General features: G+C 47.7%; 1 protein-coding gene across 1 annotated transcript in view; it reads left to right on the top strand.

Moving 5' to 3' along the window:
* The window catches only part of LOC307205407 (complement C4-A-like), a 68875-nt gene that overhangs the window by 7034 nt on the left and 41371 nt on the right, over positions 1–20470 (top strand). Inside the window, exons 4-14 of the mRNA XM_079957734.1 lie at positions 2316–2386; positions 5550–5638; positions 7325–7407; positions 8619–8715; positions 10507–10612; positions 11892–12015; positions 13334–13449; positions 14970–15140; positions 17354–17533; positions 18015–18197; positions 18347–18496. Of these exons, the coding sequence (XP_079813860.1) occupies positions 2316–2386; positions 5550–5638; positions 7325–7407; positions 8619–8715; positions 10507–10612; positions 11892–12015; positions 13334–13449; positions 14970–15140; positions 17354–17533; positions 18015–18197; positions 18347–18496 (1370 nt within the window). The remainder of the gene's footprint in view (positions 1–2315; positions 2387–5549; positions 5639–7324; positions 7408–8618; positions 8716–10506; positions 10613–11891; positions 12016–13333; positions 13450–14969; positions 15141–17353; positions 17534–18014; positions 18198–18346; positions 18497–20470) is intronic.

Here is a 20470-nt window from a genome sequence, read left to right as displayed (position 1 = left end):
TTATGGGTTCCAGGCAGCACGGTCTTAAGCCTATCCAGTGCCATGGTGCAAAGATCCCTCTGGTGCCCCCCAGCAACTCCAAAACAAAGGAGGGAGCAGTGGAAAATGTCCTCTGCCTTCTCCACCGCCCTGATCCCCTGCATGGTGGCGGCGATCAAGCAGGGAAACAGGCTGGTGGACATGATCTCCAGCGTCGGGAGTTGGCGTGGTGCAGCTGGCCGGTGTTCAGGGAAAGGGGAAAAGCCACGCAGCTCCTCCACTCGTTAGGGTGCCCCTGAGAAGCTGGCACCCTGGCGCAACGAACCACTAAGCCCTATGGGAAAGACGGCTGTGGTTCCAGGATTCTTATGGTTGAGGGAGATTACTTTAAATTCATAGCCTGGCATGCAGCCTTGGAACAGCAGCCAAGTGTGCTGCGTACATTTGGGGCTCATCCGAGGATCCCACTGCCTATGCTGCTGTTCTGTACTTAGAGGAGGAGCAGCCTTTCCCAACCTGGTGCCCTCAAGATGTTTTGAACTCCTAGGTCAGCCCCAGCCAGCACAACTATGGCTGCCTTCGGGCCCCACCCCCTCCCCACCAGACACCCCCTTTCTACAGTTTTGTGATTCCTTATTGCCTTATCCAAAATGGCACTGTGAGAGAACCACTTCTATCGCGGCACGTGGGTTGGGGAACAAAGACCCACCTCACAGAATCCTTTGCCAAAACCCATAGCCTGACTCAATGTTGTCCTTTTCGTGTACACGGCAACGTCTATTTGCATGGGTCCAAAGGTGAAATAGCAAAGTCCAGTTTGCTCCGCACCTCACGTTGCACACCCAACCCGGCTCAATTGCTTCTCAGCCTTTGTAAGCAAAGCCCTGCGGATTCCCACACCAGCACACAAACACACACACAGGAAATGTGGCTGCCAAGTAACTGCCAAGGCCGAAGCCAGTACATAATACTCTGCAAAGGCAGCCGCTTAAGTTATCAATGTAACTGGGATACAAAAGCAACTACACTTTAGAGTAGGATTAAGCAGTTTAATGTGCAATGCCATTCTAACTCTTCTTGTGTTGCTGTATAGGGAAGTATTTAATGTATGATATTTTATTATCCTTTTATATGTGTTGGAAGCCACCCAGAGTGGCTGGGGCAACCCAGGCTGGATCTACACTGACTGCTGAATTGCAACTTATTACCAAACTTAAAACCATGGAGAGATCTGGTCTGAACAAAGACACTGGATTCCACACTGTGAGAGCCAGTGTGGTGTAGTGGTTAAGAGCGGTAGTCTCGTAATCTGGGGAACCAGGTTCGAGTCTCCGCTCCTCCACATGCAGCTGCTGGGTGACCTTGGGCCAGTCACACTTCTCTGAAGTCTCTCAGCCCCACTCACCTCACAGAGTGTTTGTTGTGGGGGAGGAAGGGAAAGGAGAATGTTAGCCGCTTTGAGACTCCTTAAAGGGAGTGAAAGGCAGGATATCAAAGCCAAACTCTTCTTCTTCTTCTTCTTCTTATCTCATTATACATGACAAAGCCATTTTTCACCTTCTCACCCCTTGCTTTTTCCTGCAAGACCTATTGCAGTCGTTAAGAGTCGTCAACAGGCTCATCACGGCTATCTGCCAATCACCCAATCCCACCACCCTTCTGAGTAATACCCCTCCCCACCTTCTCACTATATAGAAGGGTCTGGTGACTTCTGTTTCAGTGTATCTGAAGAAGTGTGCATGCACACGAAAGCTCATACCAAGAACTAACTTAGTTGGTCTTTAAGGTGCTACTGGAAGGAAAATTTTTTTATTTTGTTTTGACCTATTTAACGTTATTCGAACGTTATTAGATATATCATTCTAAAACGTCACAGGGCATACTTGTAAATTAAAAGTGTTTCTTACCTTGTTTTCTCTGTAAAAATGTTGTTTTCTTGCTGCCAATTCCTGGTTGCTCTGCAGTGCTCTCTGTTGTCACATTTTAATGACGCATTGTGAACGTTAAAAGTAGGACGTAATGTATCCATTGATGTTATGAAAACCCTTCCTTAATATTCTAAACCATGAGTGTAGATCCACCCCCGGTCAGATGGGTGGGATACAAACGGCTTTATTTCAGCCAGAATTCGCCACCTCTGAGCGGGCACCATTGCCATTATAAGAGAACAAGGGAGGCGTTCATGGTGAGTTCCAGAACCTCTTTTTCTAGTAAAAGATCACTGGGTACAAACATTATATTATTATTATTATTATTATTATTATTATTATTATTATTTATTATTATTATTTTCCTACTTCTTCCTCACACTTCATTTTTGGTTCTTCTGTTTCCAGTGAATTTCCGAGTTTTTGTCCTGGATCACAAACTGAGGCCAACTTCCGAATCCGTGGTTGTCACTGTGCAGGTAAATAGGGCGTTGTTCCAAAATGCAAAGGCATGGGAAGTCGAAATTGACACTCCCTATCAAACAATCCATAGCCTGGCATGCTGTTCTCACAACAGCAGACCAGATCCCTGCGGGAAACTTGCGAGCGGGACTTTAGTGTGACACAAGCACTGTCCCCTCTTGTGGCTTCCAGCCTCTGATGAATTTATCTCAGTCTCCGCTACCAGGGAACTCTGGGAACTGTAGCGCTGCGAGGGGAACAGACGGCCTCAGCACCCATAACATATGTTAACGGAGAAATCTGAGGGCTCCCTTGGACAAAAAGCAAGGACACCAGCCAGGAATACCAGAGCAAAACAGCAGCCAGTAGGCTTGGTCTTTATTGAAGACTGTCGCGACAGTACTTCCACCTGCCACAAGGTGGAACAAGATGGAAGCCCTGAACAAAAGAGCACCCAAACTTTTATTAGCTGCCAATCCCCATGTTACACCCCCCCCCAAACTACATCACTCATACATCACGGTTACATCATGAAAGGGGAGGTCTGGTGGCAGTAATCTGAGCATCCTGGACCCTGCCCCATGGTTCCCCTTCCCCTCCACCAAACACCCATCAAGTGTAACAAAAAAGATATTTACATTTCCCTATTTCCCAGCCAAGTTAATCACATCCTTTTGTCTTCCTCTGGGTTTGTTATTTCTGGAATGGCTACCTGTCTGGCACTCAGGTATCAGGATGCCAGGGATTATCACTCAGGCAGAGGGGCTGCTGAGTAGCTGAGCTCACATGTCTATATGAATTTCTGATGCTTCCCCTGTGAGCCAGTACATAGATACATCTATCAGTGAATTCTTACATTTGGTATCGTGCAGCAAAGGCCCTTTGAATAGATAGGAAGAAACTGTGATGAAGTGTTTTGTGGGGACAAATCACAAAAGTCACAAAAGCGATTGTGCTGATTTTGGTAGTGGGCTGCATGTGCATGATATCTGCTGGAGGGGCAACCCCCCCCCCAACCTATACATAAATTTCTGCAACACATACTACCAGGGCTTTTTTTGCAGCCAGAATTTGCTGGAACTCAGTTCCGGCCCCTCTCAGGTGGGAACCATTGCCATTCTAAGAGATGAGGGAGGCATCCTGAGACCTCTTTTTTGAGAAAAATAGCACGGCATACTATACTTCCCAGGATTATTTGGGGGAAGCCAATACAGTTCAACCCCTCCCAATAAAATATTTGAGGGGCCTGCCATCCCAAGTTAATGGACACTGCCATTCAAAGGGTGGGTGCGCACAGCATCATGTGATTGATTATTTGGGGCGAGGCTCCCCCCCAATATTTTACAGTCATACCTCGGGTTGTAATTGGTAGGTTGGTAGGTTTCTGGATGAAACATCGGCTCTGGATCCATTCCAGTCCGGCTTCCGCGCTGGTCATGGGACCGAGACGGCTCTGGTCGCCCTAACAGATGATCTCCGCAGGCAGCTGGATCGAGGCAGGTCGGGGCTGCTGATTCTTCTGGACCTGTCAGCAGCCTTCGACATGGTCGATCACGAACTCCTGGACCACCGCCTTGCCGACGTGGGGATCCAGGGCACAGTCCTTCAATAGCTGCGCTCGTTTCTCTCTGGTCGGGGACAGAGGGTGGCGCTTGGGGGGGAATTGTCATCGCGCCACTGCTTGGTGTGTGGAGTGCCCCAGGGTGCGATACTCTCCCCGATGCTTTTTAACATCTTTATGCGCCCCCTCGCCCAGCTTGTCTGGAGTTTTGGGCTGGGTTGCCATCAGTATGCCGATGACACCCAACTCTATCTGTTGATGGAGGGCCATCCTTACTCGGCCCCAGACACACTGATCAGATGCTTGGAAGCTGTGGCTGGATGGTTACGTGGGAGCCGGTTGAAGTTAAATCCTTCGAAGACAGAGGTCCTCTGGCTGGGACGGGGCGATATGGGATTGAGGGGGCAACTCCCATCTCTTGCGGGGGTGCAATTAGTGCCAGCATCGTCCGTTAAGAGTTTGGGTGTAATCTTTGATACCTCCCTCTCTATGGAGGCACAGATTACAGCTATAACAAAGGTGGCATTTTTTCATCTCCGCCAAGCTAAGCAGTTGGCCCCTTATCTCTCTCGCCCTGACCTAGCCACTGTGATCCACGCGACGGTCACCTCCAGACTGGATTATTGTAACTCGTTCTACGTGGGGCTGCCCTTGAGACTGACCCAGAAACTCCAGCAGGTGCAGAATGCCACGGAGAGACTCCTTATGGGGTCTTCGCTGTGAGATCATAGTCAGCCGGTACTATACCAGCTGCACTGGCTCCCGGTGGAGTACAGGATCAGGTTTAAGGTGCTGGTTTTAACCTTTAAAGCCCTATACGGCCTAGGACCCTCGTACCTACGGGACCGCCTCTTCTGGTATGTCCCACAGAGAAATTTACGGTCTGCAAATAAAAACATCCTGAAGATCCCAGGCCACAGAGAGGTTAGGCTGGCCTCAACTAGAGCCAGGGCTTTCTCGGCCATGGCTCCAATCTGGTGGAACGCTCTGTCACAAGAGACTAGGGCCCTGCGGGACCTGACATCTTTCCGCAGGGCCTGCAAGACAGAGCTGTTCCATCAGGCCTTTGGTCAGGGCGCAGCCTGACCCCCTCCTCTGGCAATCTGCACAGAATTTTGCTTAATGGTTGCCATCAATTTGATTTTAATTAATTTTATAATGAATGTTTTTAGAATGTTGGATTATTTTGATTGTTGTTAGCCGCCCTGAGCCCAGCTTCGGCTGGGGAGGGCGGGATATAAATAAAAAATTTTATTAGTAGTAGTAGTAGTAGTAGTAGTAGTAGCTTCAGCTTAAGCATTTTTGGGTTGCGCTCCGCGGCGACCCGGAAGTAACGGAGCGCATTACTTCTGGGTTTCATCGCTTGTGCATGCACAGACACTCAAAATGATGTCACGTGCATGTGCAGAAGCAGCGAATTGCGACCTGTGCACGTGCAGACGCGGGTTGCGTTCGCTTCAGGATGTGAACGAGGTTCCGGAACGGATCACGTTTGCATCCAGAGGTACCACTGTATTCAAGTTAGCACCCCTGAACTGCTTTATATGTACATTGCAGATGTAGCCATTATAACCTGTTGTCAAAACATGGGTGTCTTCCTGTCTCTCTGTCTCCATCAGAACCCGCGAGGTATACAGGTGCGGAAAGTCGAGCGTATGCCGGTCCAGTTTGTGATAAATGATCACCTGTCAATCCCCGATATCTCTGAGTAAGTTTAACCAGTGGTGTGTCAATCAGGTCCAGGTTAATCCGAGAGGTGGCAGAAATTCAAGGGTGGAGACCCTAAAAGTGCCCCTATTTTCCAGGGATGCCCCTGATTTAGAGAAGCCGCCCAGGTTTCTAATTTGATCCCAGAATGTGCCGCTTTCCCTTAGGACGTCCCTATTTTCACCGGAAAAGTGTTAGAGGGTATGGTTAAGTAAAGGTAAAGGGACCCCGACCATTAGGTCCAGTCGTGACCGACTCTGGGGTTGCGGTGCTCATCTCGCTTTATTGGCCGAGGGAGCTGGCGTACAGCTTCTGGGTCATGGGGCCAGCATGACTAAGCTGCTTCTGGTGAACCAGAACAGCGCACGGAAACGCCGTTTACCTTCCCGCTGGACCTATTTATCTACTTGCACTGTGACGTGCTTTCGAACTGCTAGGTGGGCAGGAACAGTGACCGAGCAATGGGAGCTCACCCCATTGTGGGGATTTGAACTGCCAACCTTCTGATTGGCAAGTCCTAGGCTCTGTGGTTTAACCCACAGTGCCAACCACATCCCTAGAGGGTATGATAGGATGTCCCTATTTTCACTGGAGAAATGTTGAGGGTATGGAGTTATTTGACTCCCGAGCTGTTTAAAGGCAATCCTGTATAGGGAAGTTTTTAAAAAAAGTTTAATGTTTTATTGTGTTTTTATATATGTTGGAAGCTGCCCAGAGTGGCTGAGGCAACCCAGTAAGATGTGTGGGGATATAAATAGTAAAATTATTATTATGGAATAAGACGTCCCTATTTTCATCGGAGCAATGTTGGAGGGTATGTGAGCAGTGAAGCTGTTGGCCTTGTCTCCTTACGCTTGCGCTGTTGGGATTCCAGGAGCCAAATACTGCCCCAAAGCAGCAGCTCTTCCTAATGACCCAAGCACCTATAATAATAATATAATTATAATTTATTATTTATACCCCGCCCATCTGGCTGGGCCTCCCCAGCCACTCTGGGCGGCTTCCAACAAAATATTAAAACACAGTAATGCATCAAACATTAAAAGCTTCCCTAAACAGGGCTGCCTTCAGATGTCTTTTAAAAGTCTGGTAGTTGTTGTTCTCTTTGACATCTGGTGGGAGGGCGTTCCACAGGGCGGAAATACCTTGAAATAAGGAAGTAACCTTTTTTATCCAAGAAGGAATAAATATTGTACTTTAACAGTAGTGTGCTGGGCAGGATTTTAACCCGGGCTAAAAGGAAACAATGATGATGAAAGCTTTACCTGTTGGATTTCTGCATGCAACCGTTTCATGGCAGGCAAACAGTTGCTTGCTGCCTCATGCTGAATCAGGCCACTGGGACATCTGGCCTTTAAAGGCACAGGAGCATAGAGCGGCAGAGAGGTTGGCAACTGTTTTTTTAGGCCAGGGTGCAAAGGTCTGGTTTAGGGCTTGTGCTCATCTGGGAGGATTTAAAACAAAAACAAAAAAACCTGCTTTTCTCATTTGAGTGATAGACCCCTAGGAAGCGTTACAAACTCCTTTTGCAAATTTATTGCTGTCTAGATATACATTGCCACTCAGCTTTTTGTGAGGGGGGGGTGCAACTGCTGTTCAATATGCAAAACTAGTTCCCTGGTTCTTTACATTACTATGGCCTGGCTTGACTTTTCTTCCTGTTCTTACTGCCTTCCCCTCCTCCTAGGCCTGGCATTTGGCGAATCACGGCCCACTTCACCACCACTCCGGGTCACAACACGACCACTGAGTTCGAGGTGAAAAAATACGGTATGTTCTGCTAAGGCAGAGGGCTTTCTGAGAGCTGTGTGTGACAGGCAGCAGCTCAACAGGGGCGGTTGTTGAAACAACCTGATAATATGATTCTCCCACCCTCCCTTTTTGTGAGGAAGCGGTACATTCTTAAAAGGTAAAGGGACCCCATTAGGTCCAGTCGTGGCCAACTCTGGGGTTGCGGTGCTCACCTCGCTTTATTGGCCGAGGGAGCCGGCGTACAGCTTCTGGGTCATGTGGCCAGCATGACTAAGCCACTTCTGGTGAACCAGAGCAGCGCACGGAAACGCTGTTTATCTTCCTGCCCGAGCGGTACCTATTTATCTTCTTGCACTTTGACGTGCTTTAGAACTGCTAGGTTGGCAGGAGCAGGGACCGAGCAACAGGAGCACACCCCATCGCGGGGATTCGAACTGCCGACCTTCTGATCGGCAAGTCCTAGGCTCTGTGGTTTAACCCACAGCGCCACCCAATTATTAGGCTGCCAGGTGTTTTGGTACCATATCTCAAGTAACAGAAACCTGAGTGCTGCTGATGGGCTGAGGGGAATGGTCTGAATTGGAAAAATGCAGCTTCACAAAACTGGCAGCTGAGGGGGCTAAGATTAGGCACTTACCAGGATCTCAAAGACTAGCAAAGGTCTCACTCCAACACTGTGCACAGGGCATCCAAACATTGCAAAATGCAATATTCTACCTGCCTGCACAAGAAAGGCAGGTGAGAGAATACAGGAGCCTAGGGAGCTCCCAGAATCAGTCCCAAGCATCTCTGAGTAGGTACTTGGAGAGACCCGCATGTGAAATTCTGCCGCTCCCATCAGCCACAGCCAGCACATATAGAATCATAGAGTTGTAAAGTTGGAAGGGACCCTGAGGGTCATCTAGTCCAACCCTCTGCAGTGCAGGAATCTTTCACCCACCGTGTGGCTCAAACCTGCAACCCTGAGATGAAGAGCCTCATGCTCTACCAACTGAGCTATGAAACCTCTCTGTGTAGCAGAAGGCAACCCAAAAACCCTCTTTCAAAAGGCTGCCTACCTCGGCAGCGAGTCCCATTCCATAAAGCCGGGGGGCCATCGCAGACAAGGCCCTGCTTCCAACTGCATGGCCAGAGCTTTCCCAGAAGATCTTACATGGCACAGGCCATTTGCACCATAACGCTGATTAGCGCACCACATACCGAATTTCAGCCTGTCTTTCTCTCCTCAGTGCTGCCTCATTTTGAGGTGACGATCATCCCAGAACGGAAATATATCCTGACCTCACCCCAGCAGAACTCCGACTTGAGTATTGACCTTCAGGCTAAGTAAGTTCCTCTTACGGGTTGGGATGTTTCTGATATACTGTAATTAACTAATTTGAAACGTTATATAAGCCACCCTTCACCATTTAAACATAAACTTTAAAGGTGCCTAGCACAAAAGCCCATGGACCGATTTGTCTGATATTTGGAAAGTTTATTACTAGGGACACCTTTCTCAATGTTCCCCAAATTGAGGTCCCAACCAAATGTGGTTTGTTCACACCCCTACTAAGTGGGCCTTTGGTTTGGTTCAGCAGAGGTCACACTTGGACATATTCTATATTATATTGCAAAAAAACAGCACCGTTTAAGAACGTGTAGCGTGGTTGTTGCTTTAGGCCTCAAACAAGACCCCTGTTTGACCAGAGGGCAGACAGTCCATCTTTACACACACACACACATACGCACAAAGGAATTTTGCATTTCTGGTTTAAAGACCCATTTACTATTTTACAGTAAAATAGTTTTCCAGTGTCACGCTAAATCACTGTTTAGCATGATGTGAAGAAATGTAGCCACATTAGTGTAGCGACTTGACTGGGTGGAGGGCAGGGTCTGGAAGTTTTTTGTTTTGCCTTTGATTAACCATAGTTTGTTGTGTCGTCAAGTACAACAAACTACGGTTAAAACTAACTGGTTATTTCTATATTTGTCCCTGGCTTTTTTCTGGCCCACATAGGACCAGTCTGGATAGTTGGCCTTGGTGAAGATTTGATGCTTTCATCCCCAAAAAGTTTTTGATTTGAGTTTCTACTGAAATGAGGCTGCATTTTAATGTTGTATTTTAATCTTGTTTTTAAGTTGCATTTTAATCAATTGTTTTTATACTTGGAGGTAGCCGCCCAGAGCCTGGTCTTGGCTGGGGAGGGCGGGGTATAAATAAAATTTATGATTGTTGTTGTGATGTTGTTAATTTAATTTATATGCCACTCTATACCCGCAGGTCTTGGGGACGGTTCACAGAATAAAACCAAAATATAAATCACAAAATCACTAACTATACAGTGGTGCCCCGCAAGACGAACGCCTCGCAAGACGGAAAACCTGCTAGACGAAAGGGTTTTCCATTTTGGAGGCGCTTCGCAAAACGAATTTCCCTATGGGCTTGCTTTGCAAGAGGAAAATGTCTTGCGAGTTCCTGCGGGGGTTTTCCCCTTTTCCCCCCCTTTTCCTAAGCCCTAAGCCGCTTATCAGCTGATCCGCTGATAAGCCGCTTATCAGCTGATCCGCTAAAAGCCGCTAAACCGCTAATAGCGCTAATCCGCTAAGCTGTCAATGGGCTTGCTTCGCAAGACGAAAAAACCGCTATACGAAGAGCCTCACGGAACGGATTAATTTCGTCTTGCGAGGCACCACTGTAGTTAATTTCTACCAAGCCACCTTCAAACCATGATCTGAGACATGTTGAAATTCACTTTAGTTAGCCACAGTTTCTGGTTTGGACAACGCAGGAAGCTGCGATTAGCCAAAAGTAGAAACCAGAAAAAAGGGGCTACCAATGGCTACTCGGCAAGATGCCTACATTCTGCCTCCACAGCTGGAGACAGGGAAGCTTTTGAGTCCTGGTTGCTGGCCGCTGTGAGAACAGGAGGCTGGACTAGATGGGCCACTGGCCTGATCCAGAAGAATCTCCTTACGTTTGCAATTCTGCCTCTTAGCCACACAGGAGAGGAAAGGAGAAGCTAAGCCCATCCTGGTTCATTGTGACTATTAAATGCAGGCAGTGGCAATGTACCCTGCTTGCTCACCCCAACTCCTCGCCTTTGAATTATCCCCGGTTTCTTCTCCCGACAGATTTTTTTACGGGAAGGGAGTGACTGCCACGGCCTACGTGCGTTTCGGAGTGACAGATGAAGATGGGGGCAAAATGTACGTCCCGGGACTGGAGCAACAAGTCACGGTAAGAAACGTCCCTGCCCTTCATCAGCTCACAGGCCTTCCTGCTGGCTTTCCAGAGATAATAATAATAATTTATCTATGGATTCGAGCCCTCCTAGTTTCCCCTTGTAATTAGTGATCCATCTGACACTTAGCTCCTAAAATCAGGAGCGCTGGTGGGATACCTGGAGACTTTTAACCCTGCTCCCAGATGTCAGCGCATTGTCAGCGTGTGTGGAATGGATTCCGTAGCAAGGCAAGGTTTTCTGCACATGCTTAAATGCACTATTTCCTTTATTAGGGCCAGTTTTGGCAGATGGGCAGGACCACCCAACCTGTCATTCACCTGGCATTATTATGATGTCCGGTGATTGATAGGTAGGTGGTCTCTGTCAGGGAAAAAGGCAGGATGTAAATAAATAGATGATGATGGTGATGAGCCATAAGATAACGATCTGGCCCAGTGGGCCAAAAAACAAACTCCTCACCGCTGCTGTAATATAGCAAAGCAGGCCTAAAATAAAGTAATAACCAGGCAGAGGGCCTTCTCGGTGGTGGCGCCCGCCCTGTGGAACACCCTCCCATCAGATGTCAAGGAAATAAACAACTATCTGACTTTTAGAAGACATCTGAAGGCAGCCCTGTTTAGGGAAGTTTTCAATGTTTGATGTTTTATCGTGTTTTTAATATTCTGTTGGGAGCCATCTAGAGTGGCTGGGGAAACCCAGCTAGATGGGTGGGGTAATAATAATAATAATAATAATAATAATAATAATAATAATAATAATACTGTTTGCCTCTTCCAATACGCTTATGACTTAAGGCCCTCCATCTGACCCACAAAATTAGGGTCTCTTCTACCCTCCTCAATCCAAACTCAGCTATGAAATTCTAGTCTCTTGTTATGTTAAGGCCTAGGCCCTAGGGGAATTGTGGTTTGTTTTGCTTTATATATAAAACATATAAATATTTATATATTATAATAATAAATTCTATTTATATATAAATATATAATAATTTATATTTGTGGCACGCATGGTTCTTTCCTCCCATCCTTTATCCTAACAATGACCATCTGAGGTACGTGAGGCTGGGCGATGGTGACTGACCCAAAGACTGACCCCTGAACTTTATGGCTGAGCAGGGATTTGAACCCAGGTCTCTCAAGTCCTGAGCCAGCACCCTAACCACTACACCACACAGGTCTCTGAATGTGTCCTGCTTGAATATCAGCACGGTACAACTAATTTTATATCCCACTCTGCTACCATCTCCTCTGACCTAATTCCCTCCATATTCAGGTAACGGATGGTCACGGCTCACTCATCCTAAAACCCAGCCTCCTCTCTGAGAAACTGGGACGTCCGCTGAGGAGTCTAGCCGGGACGACGCTCTACATCACAGCCACTGTGATAGAGAAAGCAAGTAAGTTTGCAAATGGGACATGTCCACTTTAGACATGGCTTTCCCTCACCAAATAATTCTGGGAGATGTAGTTTCATATCACCTCATACAAGGTGACCCGGGTTTTGAGATCTTTGGGGGAGGCCCTTCTCTTGGTTCCACCATCCTCAGAGGCCTGCTTGGTGGGGATGCATGACATGGCCTTCTCAGTGGTGGCTGCTCACATGCTTTGGAACTCCTTACCTGAAGAAGCAGACTGGCTCCTTCCTTGCTGTCTTATCCCAACAGGCCTTTGGGAACTGTCTGGTTTTTTTCAAGGGAAGGTCTTTTAATAGTGTTGTGCTGTTTTTGTTATCTATTTTTTAATAGATTTTTATTTTAAAAATTGTTTTAATTTTATTAGATTTTATTTACTTTTTAGCGATTATCTTTTATATGTTCTTAGCATTTTGTATTTTAGCTGTGTTGTTTCAATTAGCGTGAGTTGTCTGGAATCCTGGTCTGGGGAAAAGGCAGGATAATAATAATACAGTCGTACCTTGGTTTTCAAGGGCAGGTGGCACTGTGGGTTAAACCACAGAGCCTAGAACTTGCCGATCAGAAGGTTGGTGGTTTGAATCCCCGCAACGGGGTGATCTCCCGTTGCTCGGTCCCTGCTTCTGCCAACCTAGCAGTTCAAAAGCACGCCAGCGCAAGTAGATAAATAGGTACAGCTCCGGCGGGAAGGTAAACAGCGTTTCCGTGTGCTGCTTTGGTTCGCCAGAAGCAGTTTAGTCATGCTGGCCACATGACCCGGAAGCTGTACGCCGGCTCCCTCAGCCAATAAAGCGAGATGAGTGCCGCAACCCCAGAGTCAGCCATGACTGGACCTAATGGTCAGGGGTCCTTTTACCTTTACCTTTACCTTGGTTTTCGAACAGCTTAGTTCTCAAATGTTTTGGCTTCCGAATGCCGCAAACCTGGAAGTGACTGTTCCAGTTTGTGAACTATTTTTGGAAACCAAACATCTGACAGGGCTTTCGCGGCTTCCGGTTGGCTGCAGCAGCTTCCTGCAGCCAATCAGAAGCCACGCTTTGGTTTCTGAATGTTTTGGAAGTTGAACGGACTTCCGGAATGGATTCCATTCGACTTCCAAGGTACAACTGTAATAATAATAATAAGGAGCATTGCAGAACAACCAATAAAGTAGGATCAGTCCACCATGATTGCACCATGACTGTGCCAAAAACACATTGTAGAATATAAACCCATAATAAAACACTGATCTGGAAGGGCCTTCAGAGAGCGAAGGCCACAATGGTTTCCGTTTCTTCACTGTCTTTCCCCTTCATTCTCATAGGTGGTGAGCTGGAGGAGCAGGAGCTGGCCTCAGTGAAATTTGTGGAATCTCCATATTCGGTCGACCTATCCAAAACCAAACACCATTTCGTGCCTGGGGCACCCTTTGAAGTGCTGGTGTGTATATTGCGTCTCCTGCTGCTCACATATTTCCCATTTTGTTGGTTTGTTCCAAGATTTTATCCATTTTAGGGCTCCCAAAGAGGCTGATAAAAGTTAGTACAGTGGTACCTCGGGTTACGTACTTAATTCATTCCAGAAGTCCATTCTTAACCTGAAACTGTTCTTAACCTGAAGCACCACTTTAGCTAATGGGGCCTCCTGCTGCTGCCGCACCGCTGGAGCACGATTTGTGTTCTCATCCTGAAGCAAAGTTCTTAACCCGAGGTACTATTTCTGGGTTAGCAGAGTCTGGGTTAGGAGAGCCATTGTGGTGTAGTGGTTAAGAGCGGTAGACTCGTAATCTGGTGAACCGGGTTCGCTTCCCCGCTCCTCCACATGCAGCTGCTGGGTGACCTTGGGCTAGTCACACTTCTCTGAAGTCTCAGCTCCACTCACCTCACAGAGTGTTTGTTGTGGGGGAGGAAGGGAAAGGAGAATGTTAGCCACTTTGAGACTCCTTCGGGTAGTGATAAAGTGGGATATCAAATCCAGACTCCTGTAACCTGAAGTGTATGTAACCCGAGGTACCACTGTAATCAGCGGCGTAGCGTGGGTTGTCAGCACCCAGGGCAAGGCAAGTAATTTGCGCCCCCTAACCCGGGGCAAGGCAAGTAATTTGCGCCCCTAACCCCTGACCTGCTGCCGCTTCCAGCTTCTTCTTGCTGCTGCCTGGGCTGGGGTATTTACGGTAAGGTAGCCACAGCGGCGGCGGCAGGTCCGTGTCAGGTGCTCTGAGGCGAGTTGCCGCTGGCGCTGCCGCCCAAATGATGCCGCTTGCCCGGAGGAGGGCAAAGAGGCGAGGAAAATGCAACATGGCCCAGCAGCTGCAGCAGCGGCGGCGGGGCTGTGAAGAGGGGCTGCCTGGTGCGCCCTCCGCGGCCCTGACGCGAGGGGACCGCGGCGAGCGCTGAGAGCCACTGTCTGCCAGACGCCTTCAGCCCAGACGTGCGCACAGCTTGTCGGTTCCGCGAGACATGGGGCTCTGCTACAGACTGCGCCCAAGGCTCTTCGGCGACTCCGGAGGCAGTGAGCGCCCCCCCCCCCAGATGTTGCGCCCGGTGCGGCCGGCCCCCCCCTGCACCCCCCACGCTACGCCACTGACTGTAATAGGATGGTCTTTTGCCCCTCAGACTTGCAATCCAAAAGACACAGCACACACACAAAAAGCGATTGGGGAGGGAAGAGGAAAACAAAGAAGCTCATGTCGCACTCCTGGATTTGGATGTTGTTGGGGCAGGGAGGGGAGCAAAGGAGAAGCTGGGTTTTAAAATGGTGGTTTTAAACAACAGCAGAGATTTGAAAAAAGCAGGGCCACAGAGGAGCTGTGTGGGGCTGGAAGGAGCCGCTAAGGGTTGCATTGGCTGGAATGAGCTTTGAGGATATGGAAGGGCCAGGTAGGCAGGATTTGCAAGCAATGCAAGCAAAGGTGGCACCCGGTGTGGATGTCGTCATAAACTTTTTATGTTTCATTCCAGGCTACTATTTCACTCCCAGATGGCGCACCTGCCTCCCGCCTCCCGATCCATATCTCAACCCAGATAGCAGGAGGCTCGTCGCCAGCTGATGCCCAAATAGAAAGCAACGATCATGGAATTGTGACACACAGATTCAACGTTCCCGCTGGTGCCACCTCAATCACCATCCTGGTATGTTGTTGTTGTTGTTGTTGTTGTTGTTTTGATTAATATCCGCCCTTCACGCGCAGGGCAAGTCGCAACAATTAAAAATGCGACATTAAAAACAGTCCAAAACAAATGACCGTTGCGTGAATAGAGTGTGTATACCTCAGGCATCAAATGCTGAGACACACAGAGAGGCTTGTCTTCCGCATGCAACGAAAATTTGGCAGCGAAGTTGCCACATGCTCTGTGGAAAGAGAGTTCCACAACTTAGGGGGCCATCTGAATTTCTGAGGGGAGTGGAACTACAAACTGGACCTGCCCTAAACAATAGGAAGTTCATTTCAACCTTCAGTTTCCTCTGGAGGAGGAGGAGTAGACAAACCACCAAAGGTGGGATCAAATGAAATTCTTGGGGCAAGGTGTTCCAAATGTTAAGTTTTGGGCGAACATATAAGACAACATAGCGATTCTTCCAAAGCAGCTCTTTATTTGTAAGCTGGAACAGAACTGAACTGAGGAGCTCAGTCACCCTGCTTATATAGAGCCCCACTAGAATGCAATAGTAACCATTTTCTGTAACTAGCCAATCACTGAACGTCACTTTTGATCCTTCATTTGCATACAAACTATCCAATCACTGAACGTCACTTTTGATCCTTCATTTGCATAACTATCTATAGTATCCCCCTGCTGGCCCAGGGTGAGAACTTCAGTACATAACACCAAAGATGCTGGGGTCACCACCGAAAAGACTCTGTCCCTGTTGCTGGCTAAATATATATATATATATTTCTCAGTGGGGCAACTCATACAGCAGAGTCTCCAAGGCCAGTCTTAGCTTCTAGCAGTTCTGGGTGAATGTGGGCCTTCTAATAACCAGGTCCCACACCACTAAGGCAGAGGCAGTATACCCTTTTTCAGTACTCGAGGGCTACCTTCTTTCTTGGCAAACCTTCTGGATTTGTGTGTGTATCACATGACAGTGTTGGGTGGGGCCAGAGGCAAGCAAGTTTATTTTATTTATTTTACTTATTAAATTTGTATACCACCCTTCACCCGAAGATCTCAGAGTGGTTCACAATTCAAGGATGCATTTGAGCTAGCCAAAAGCACTCATTTATTTCATTTGTTTATTTCATCGAATTCATTATTTTTATTTTTTTGTTTAAACAGCGCAAAGCGATTTACAAAAGACAAAACAGCAAAATCAGGAAAATTCCGTCCATACTAAAGTTTAAATACTAAAACAGATTAAAATCACCTCAGCTTTCTAAGAATCTGGGTAGACGTCTAAAGAAGAATAGGTAGTCAATGCAACTGTTGCAAATTGGATATGCATAAACCATATAGCCAAAGGGTTCTGTCAAACAGTAAATCATACTGTTCAAAGCTGGGATTAACTCTTTATTAGCACAAAGGTGATCTTTGCAGACTTGTGGTGGAGCATCAGGCCTAATGAGCACAGCAGCTCATCCCCAGTAGGTCTGGCCCCATGAATCAGTTGCTGAAAGTTCCCACCTCCCCATAGCTATCTAAGTCCCCTCCTCTGCAGGGCTTTTCCCAAGCAATTTGCTGAGATTGTGCCTGCACAAAGCTAACTTCTCCTCTGCCCTTTTCAGCCCTTTCCTGGTCCTGGGAAACCAGGGAGGAGGGGAGCTTGTCGCAGCAGGAGGGAGAGACACCTGTGACCCTTCACCGGCCAGACCCATCTCTACCTCTTGGTCTCCCTCCTCCTTATCACCTGCTTCAGCTTTTGCCTTGTTCTGGACTTCTCTCTGCCACAAACTCTCTCAGCTCACTAAGCCCTGCTACCTCTTCCCAGTCTTCTCCCTCTGAGCACTCATCATTGTCCTGCCACCTCTACCCGGGCTCTGAGCCTTCTTCCCCTGGTGGTTCCCCAGCTGGTTCCTCCCACTGTTCCTCTGCACCCAATCAGAAGCCCATGATAGATACTCAACATGGTGCATCTAGATGTTGTGGGACTTCAACTCCCATCAGTCCCAGCTCTCACAGCCCAGTGGTCAAGGGTGATGGGAGTTGTAGTCTAACAACCCCTACATTGGCTGTCCAGCAATCTAGCTCCTGTTGGCCTTCTAAAAGATGCCTTCTGTACCCGTTGAAGTTTCCAAACTGTGTTTAAATGTAGGGCCGTGTAGAGAGCACTCTAGTGGTCTATTCTGGGTCCGAGAAGCGAATATGTGACTTTGTGTTTTTGTGTGCCTTTGTCACCCACACAGCTAAGAGTCGGAACAGAGTCTCCAGCAGAGGTCACTTTGACTGCCAAACGCATGGACTCCCCAACAGGAAACTACTTGATCATCGAAAGCCCCAAATATCAAGGCTTGAACCCTGGAGAGACCCTTACATTAGGGTTGAAAAGCGTTGGATCGACTGCCTTCTCCCGATTCTATTACATGGTGAATCCTTCCTGGGGTGTTATAAGGGGCCCTAACCTTCCTAGGATGAAGGAAAGATGGGTTAAGGGCAAAGATGGGCCAATCAATTTTTGGTTTCTCTTGGTTTTTCGTTTTTCCAGATTTAAGTTCATTTCTCCGCATTCCCATGTCACTTTGTGTTGGTTCTATTTAAAACCGTCTCGAAAATTCATCAAGCATTTGGGTGTGGATTTATCCTAAGAAACACACTTTTGTAGGCAACGTAGCCTAAAATTAGGCAGTGCCCTCCTGAGGGAAGCAGGCTAGAATGTGGGGCACGGGGGAAACTGTGTAGCCGTCACAGCTCTGTCCTCAAACACCTCAACAGCACTAAGGCGGCTGCCTCACTCATGTTATAGGGCTACCTCAGTGCTAAGACAACATATGTGAAACATGAACATTCAAAATCACTGCATATTCCCATGCTTAAGCACTATTCTTTGAACTGATCCTTTCCCTCCAGGTGTTGAACAAGGGGGACATTGTCTCTGTCAACAGCGTGGCCCAAGGCTCCTACACTGTCGTTTCCGTTCCCATCACCCCCAGCCTGATGCCCACGTTTCGATTTGTGGCCTTCTACCGCCTCAGGGACGAAGTCGTGGCCAACTCCATCTGGGTGGATGTCGTTGACAGCTGTGAGGGGAAGGTAAGGCCTTCTCAAAAAAAATTTTTGTGAAAATTCTCCTTCTTGGAACCTTTCCTGAACAGAGCGGAAGTTTACAAGGGCATTGGGGGTGTTAAAATGCAGGGTGTTAAAATGGCTGCCCCTAATGTCTATGCCCCTCCAATCTCCAGCTGGTACTCCGGACGTCAAGTACTGATCTGCAGCCTCAGGACTTCCTGACCCTCACCATAGACACTGATGCGAGAGCCTACGTATCCCTGGCTGCCACCGATTCGGCTGTTTACGCCCTCAACCGGAAGAATCGCCTCACACAAGACAAGGTACAGCCACACACATTTCTCCTCAGTCTCTTTCTTATAGTTTTTTTATTTTTATTTTTTAGTTGTAATCAGCATTCATCATCCACTGAAATTCACGGATGTGAGGAACCCATCTCCATTAATTTTGAGGGTCTACTCTTGAGTAGAACTTAGTTGGAGACAGCCGTTTGTTTCTAGGCTCCTTGGCTACCCCTGGAATAACTTCCCACAGGTTATTGTCATTGGGGTTGCCTTTTCAAAGGCATATCTTTTTGCCTAGGCTCACCCTGGCCTTCTTTTGGTCACTTTCATTTTTAAAAAAACTTCCTCTATTGCTAATATTTCTAACAACCCAAAAGTGCAGCAGCAGAGTATGGCATCGTTCCATATGCTAAAGCCAACAAGCAATAAACAAATAAAGAAAAGAAAGTATTTATACACAAGTATAAATCACAACGTCCCCATTTCCTGAGCTGGCGTGGATGGTGAATATTTAGCATCTAAGTCCGAAGAATAGGAAATAAAACCTCAGCAGATGATGTTCTGAGTCCTCCACACCCCCCCACACGCCCAGAAACAAGCAGTTTGTGTGTAACTTCTTCTGCAACAGCCAAAGTCCACAAGTCCTTATTCCACAAAGACAAATGTGGATTTTCCAAGGTTTTCCACTGCTGAGCTATATCAATCCCAGCTACAGCTAACATCCATGTCAAAATTGATTTAGACAGACAAGCTTTCCATGTTGTCAGTCCACCTACCCAGTAATGACAGCCGTGGGGGAGCCCAAACAGGTGATTTAATTAACTTACTCAGTTTGGTCCCTTTTATGACCAAATTCCTGTTTGCAAGCTCTTTTTATTACACTGTTTTACAGGTGTGTGTGGTTTTTTTAAAGTAGCACCTCAGTTTTTACAATGCTGCTTTATTGGGGGTTTTTAAAATTGCACTTAGAGTTACGATCTGTAAACTTCTTTGAGGGTGGTTGCATGTGTGGGTTTTGTTTGTTTGTTTGTTTGTTTTACAACCATGCCGTTATATCAGTTTTGATAAATAAATAAATAAACAAGCCTTTTAGGAACCCTTTTGAATAAATACGTACAGGCAGTGACCAGTTTAATGATGCACAATCCAAATGATGCACAATCACACATGTGCGCATAGCTCCGAAACCAGATGAGGGTCCAAAGCATAACCCCGATGCAAAATGAGGATTGCCTGTGCGTAGGTAAATTCTGCTACCACCCTCATGTCATAGCAGGGAAGAGCCATAGCTCAGTCAATAGAGCATCTGCTTTGCATGCAGACGGTCCCAGGTTCGATTCCTGGCATCTCTGGGTACAGCTAGGATAGGGTTACCAGATGTCCCCAGTTTCCGGGGACAGTGCCAGATTTGCAAATCTGTCCCTGGACAAATTCCATCCCTGGAATGTCCCCAGATTTGCAAATCTGTCCCCGGGAAACATGGCAGCGGCAGCCTTAGCAGCCCAGAGCCAGCCTGGTAGCACAGCTGGTTCTGGCTGGCTTCAGGAGCTGCTCACTGCTGCCGCCGCCACTGCCGAGGGGGAACCAGGGACGTCCAGCAGTACAGATCTCCTGCCCCCTTTTCCCTTTGTTTTGACAGATTGGGGGAGGCTCGAGAGTTGCAGGCAGGCAGCCGTTGCCCAGGAGGGGCGCAAGGTGTGCGGTTTCTCTGCCAGGCAAGGTGCAAAGCCCCTCTTTCACACCCTGTGAAACATAAATGTGAAGAGTTTTTTTTTAAAAAACGGGCAAACCCCACGACTCCCAAGCCTCCCCTGATCAGTCAAAACAAAGGGGGAAGGGGGAAGGAGATTGGGGGAGGCTCAGGAATCACGGGCAGGTGGCACGCCGTTGCCCAGTTTTTAAAAAACTCTGCGCATTTATGTTTCACAGTGTGCGAAAGAAGGGCTTTGCACCTTTATACAATATGCATGTCTGCTTGGGCCCAGGGTCTTTTGCCTCACCATCCCCACTACT

The sequence above is a fragment of the Podarcis cretensis genome (assembly GCF_951804945.1).
Source record: "Podarcis cretensis genome assembly, chromosome: 2".
Taxonomy (NCBI): Eukaryota; Metazoa; Chordata; class Lepidosauria; order Squamata; family Lacertidae; genus Podarcis; species Podarcis cretensis.
This window is presented reverse-complemented; position numbering and strand designations above follow the sequence as displayed.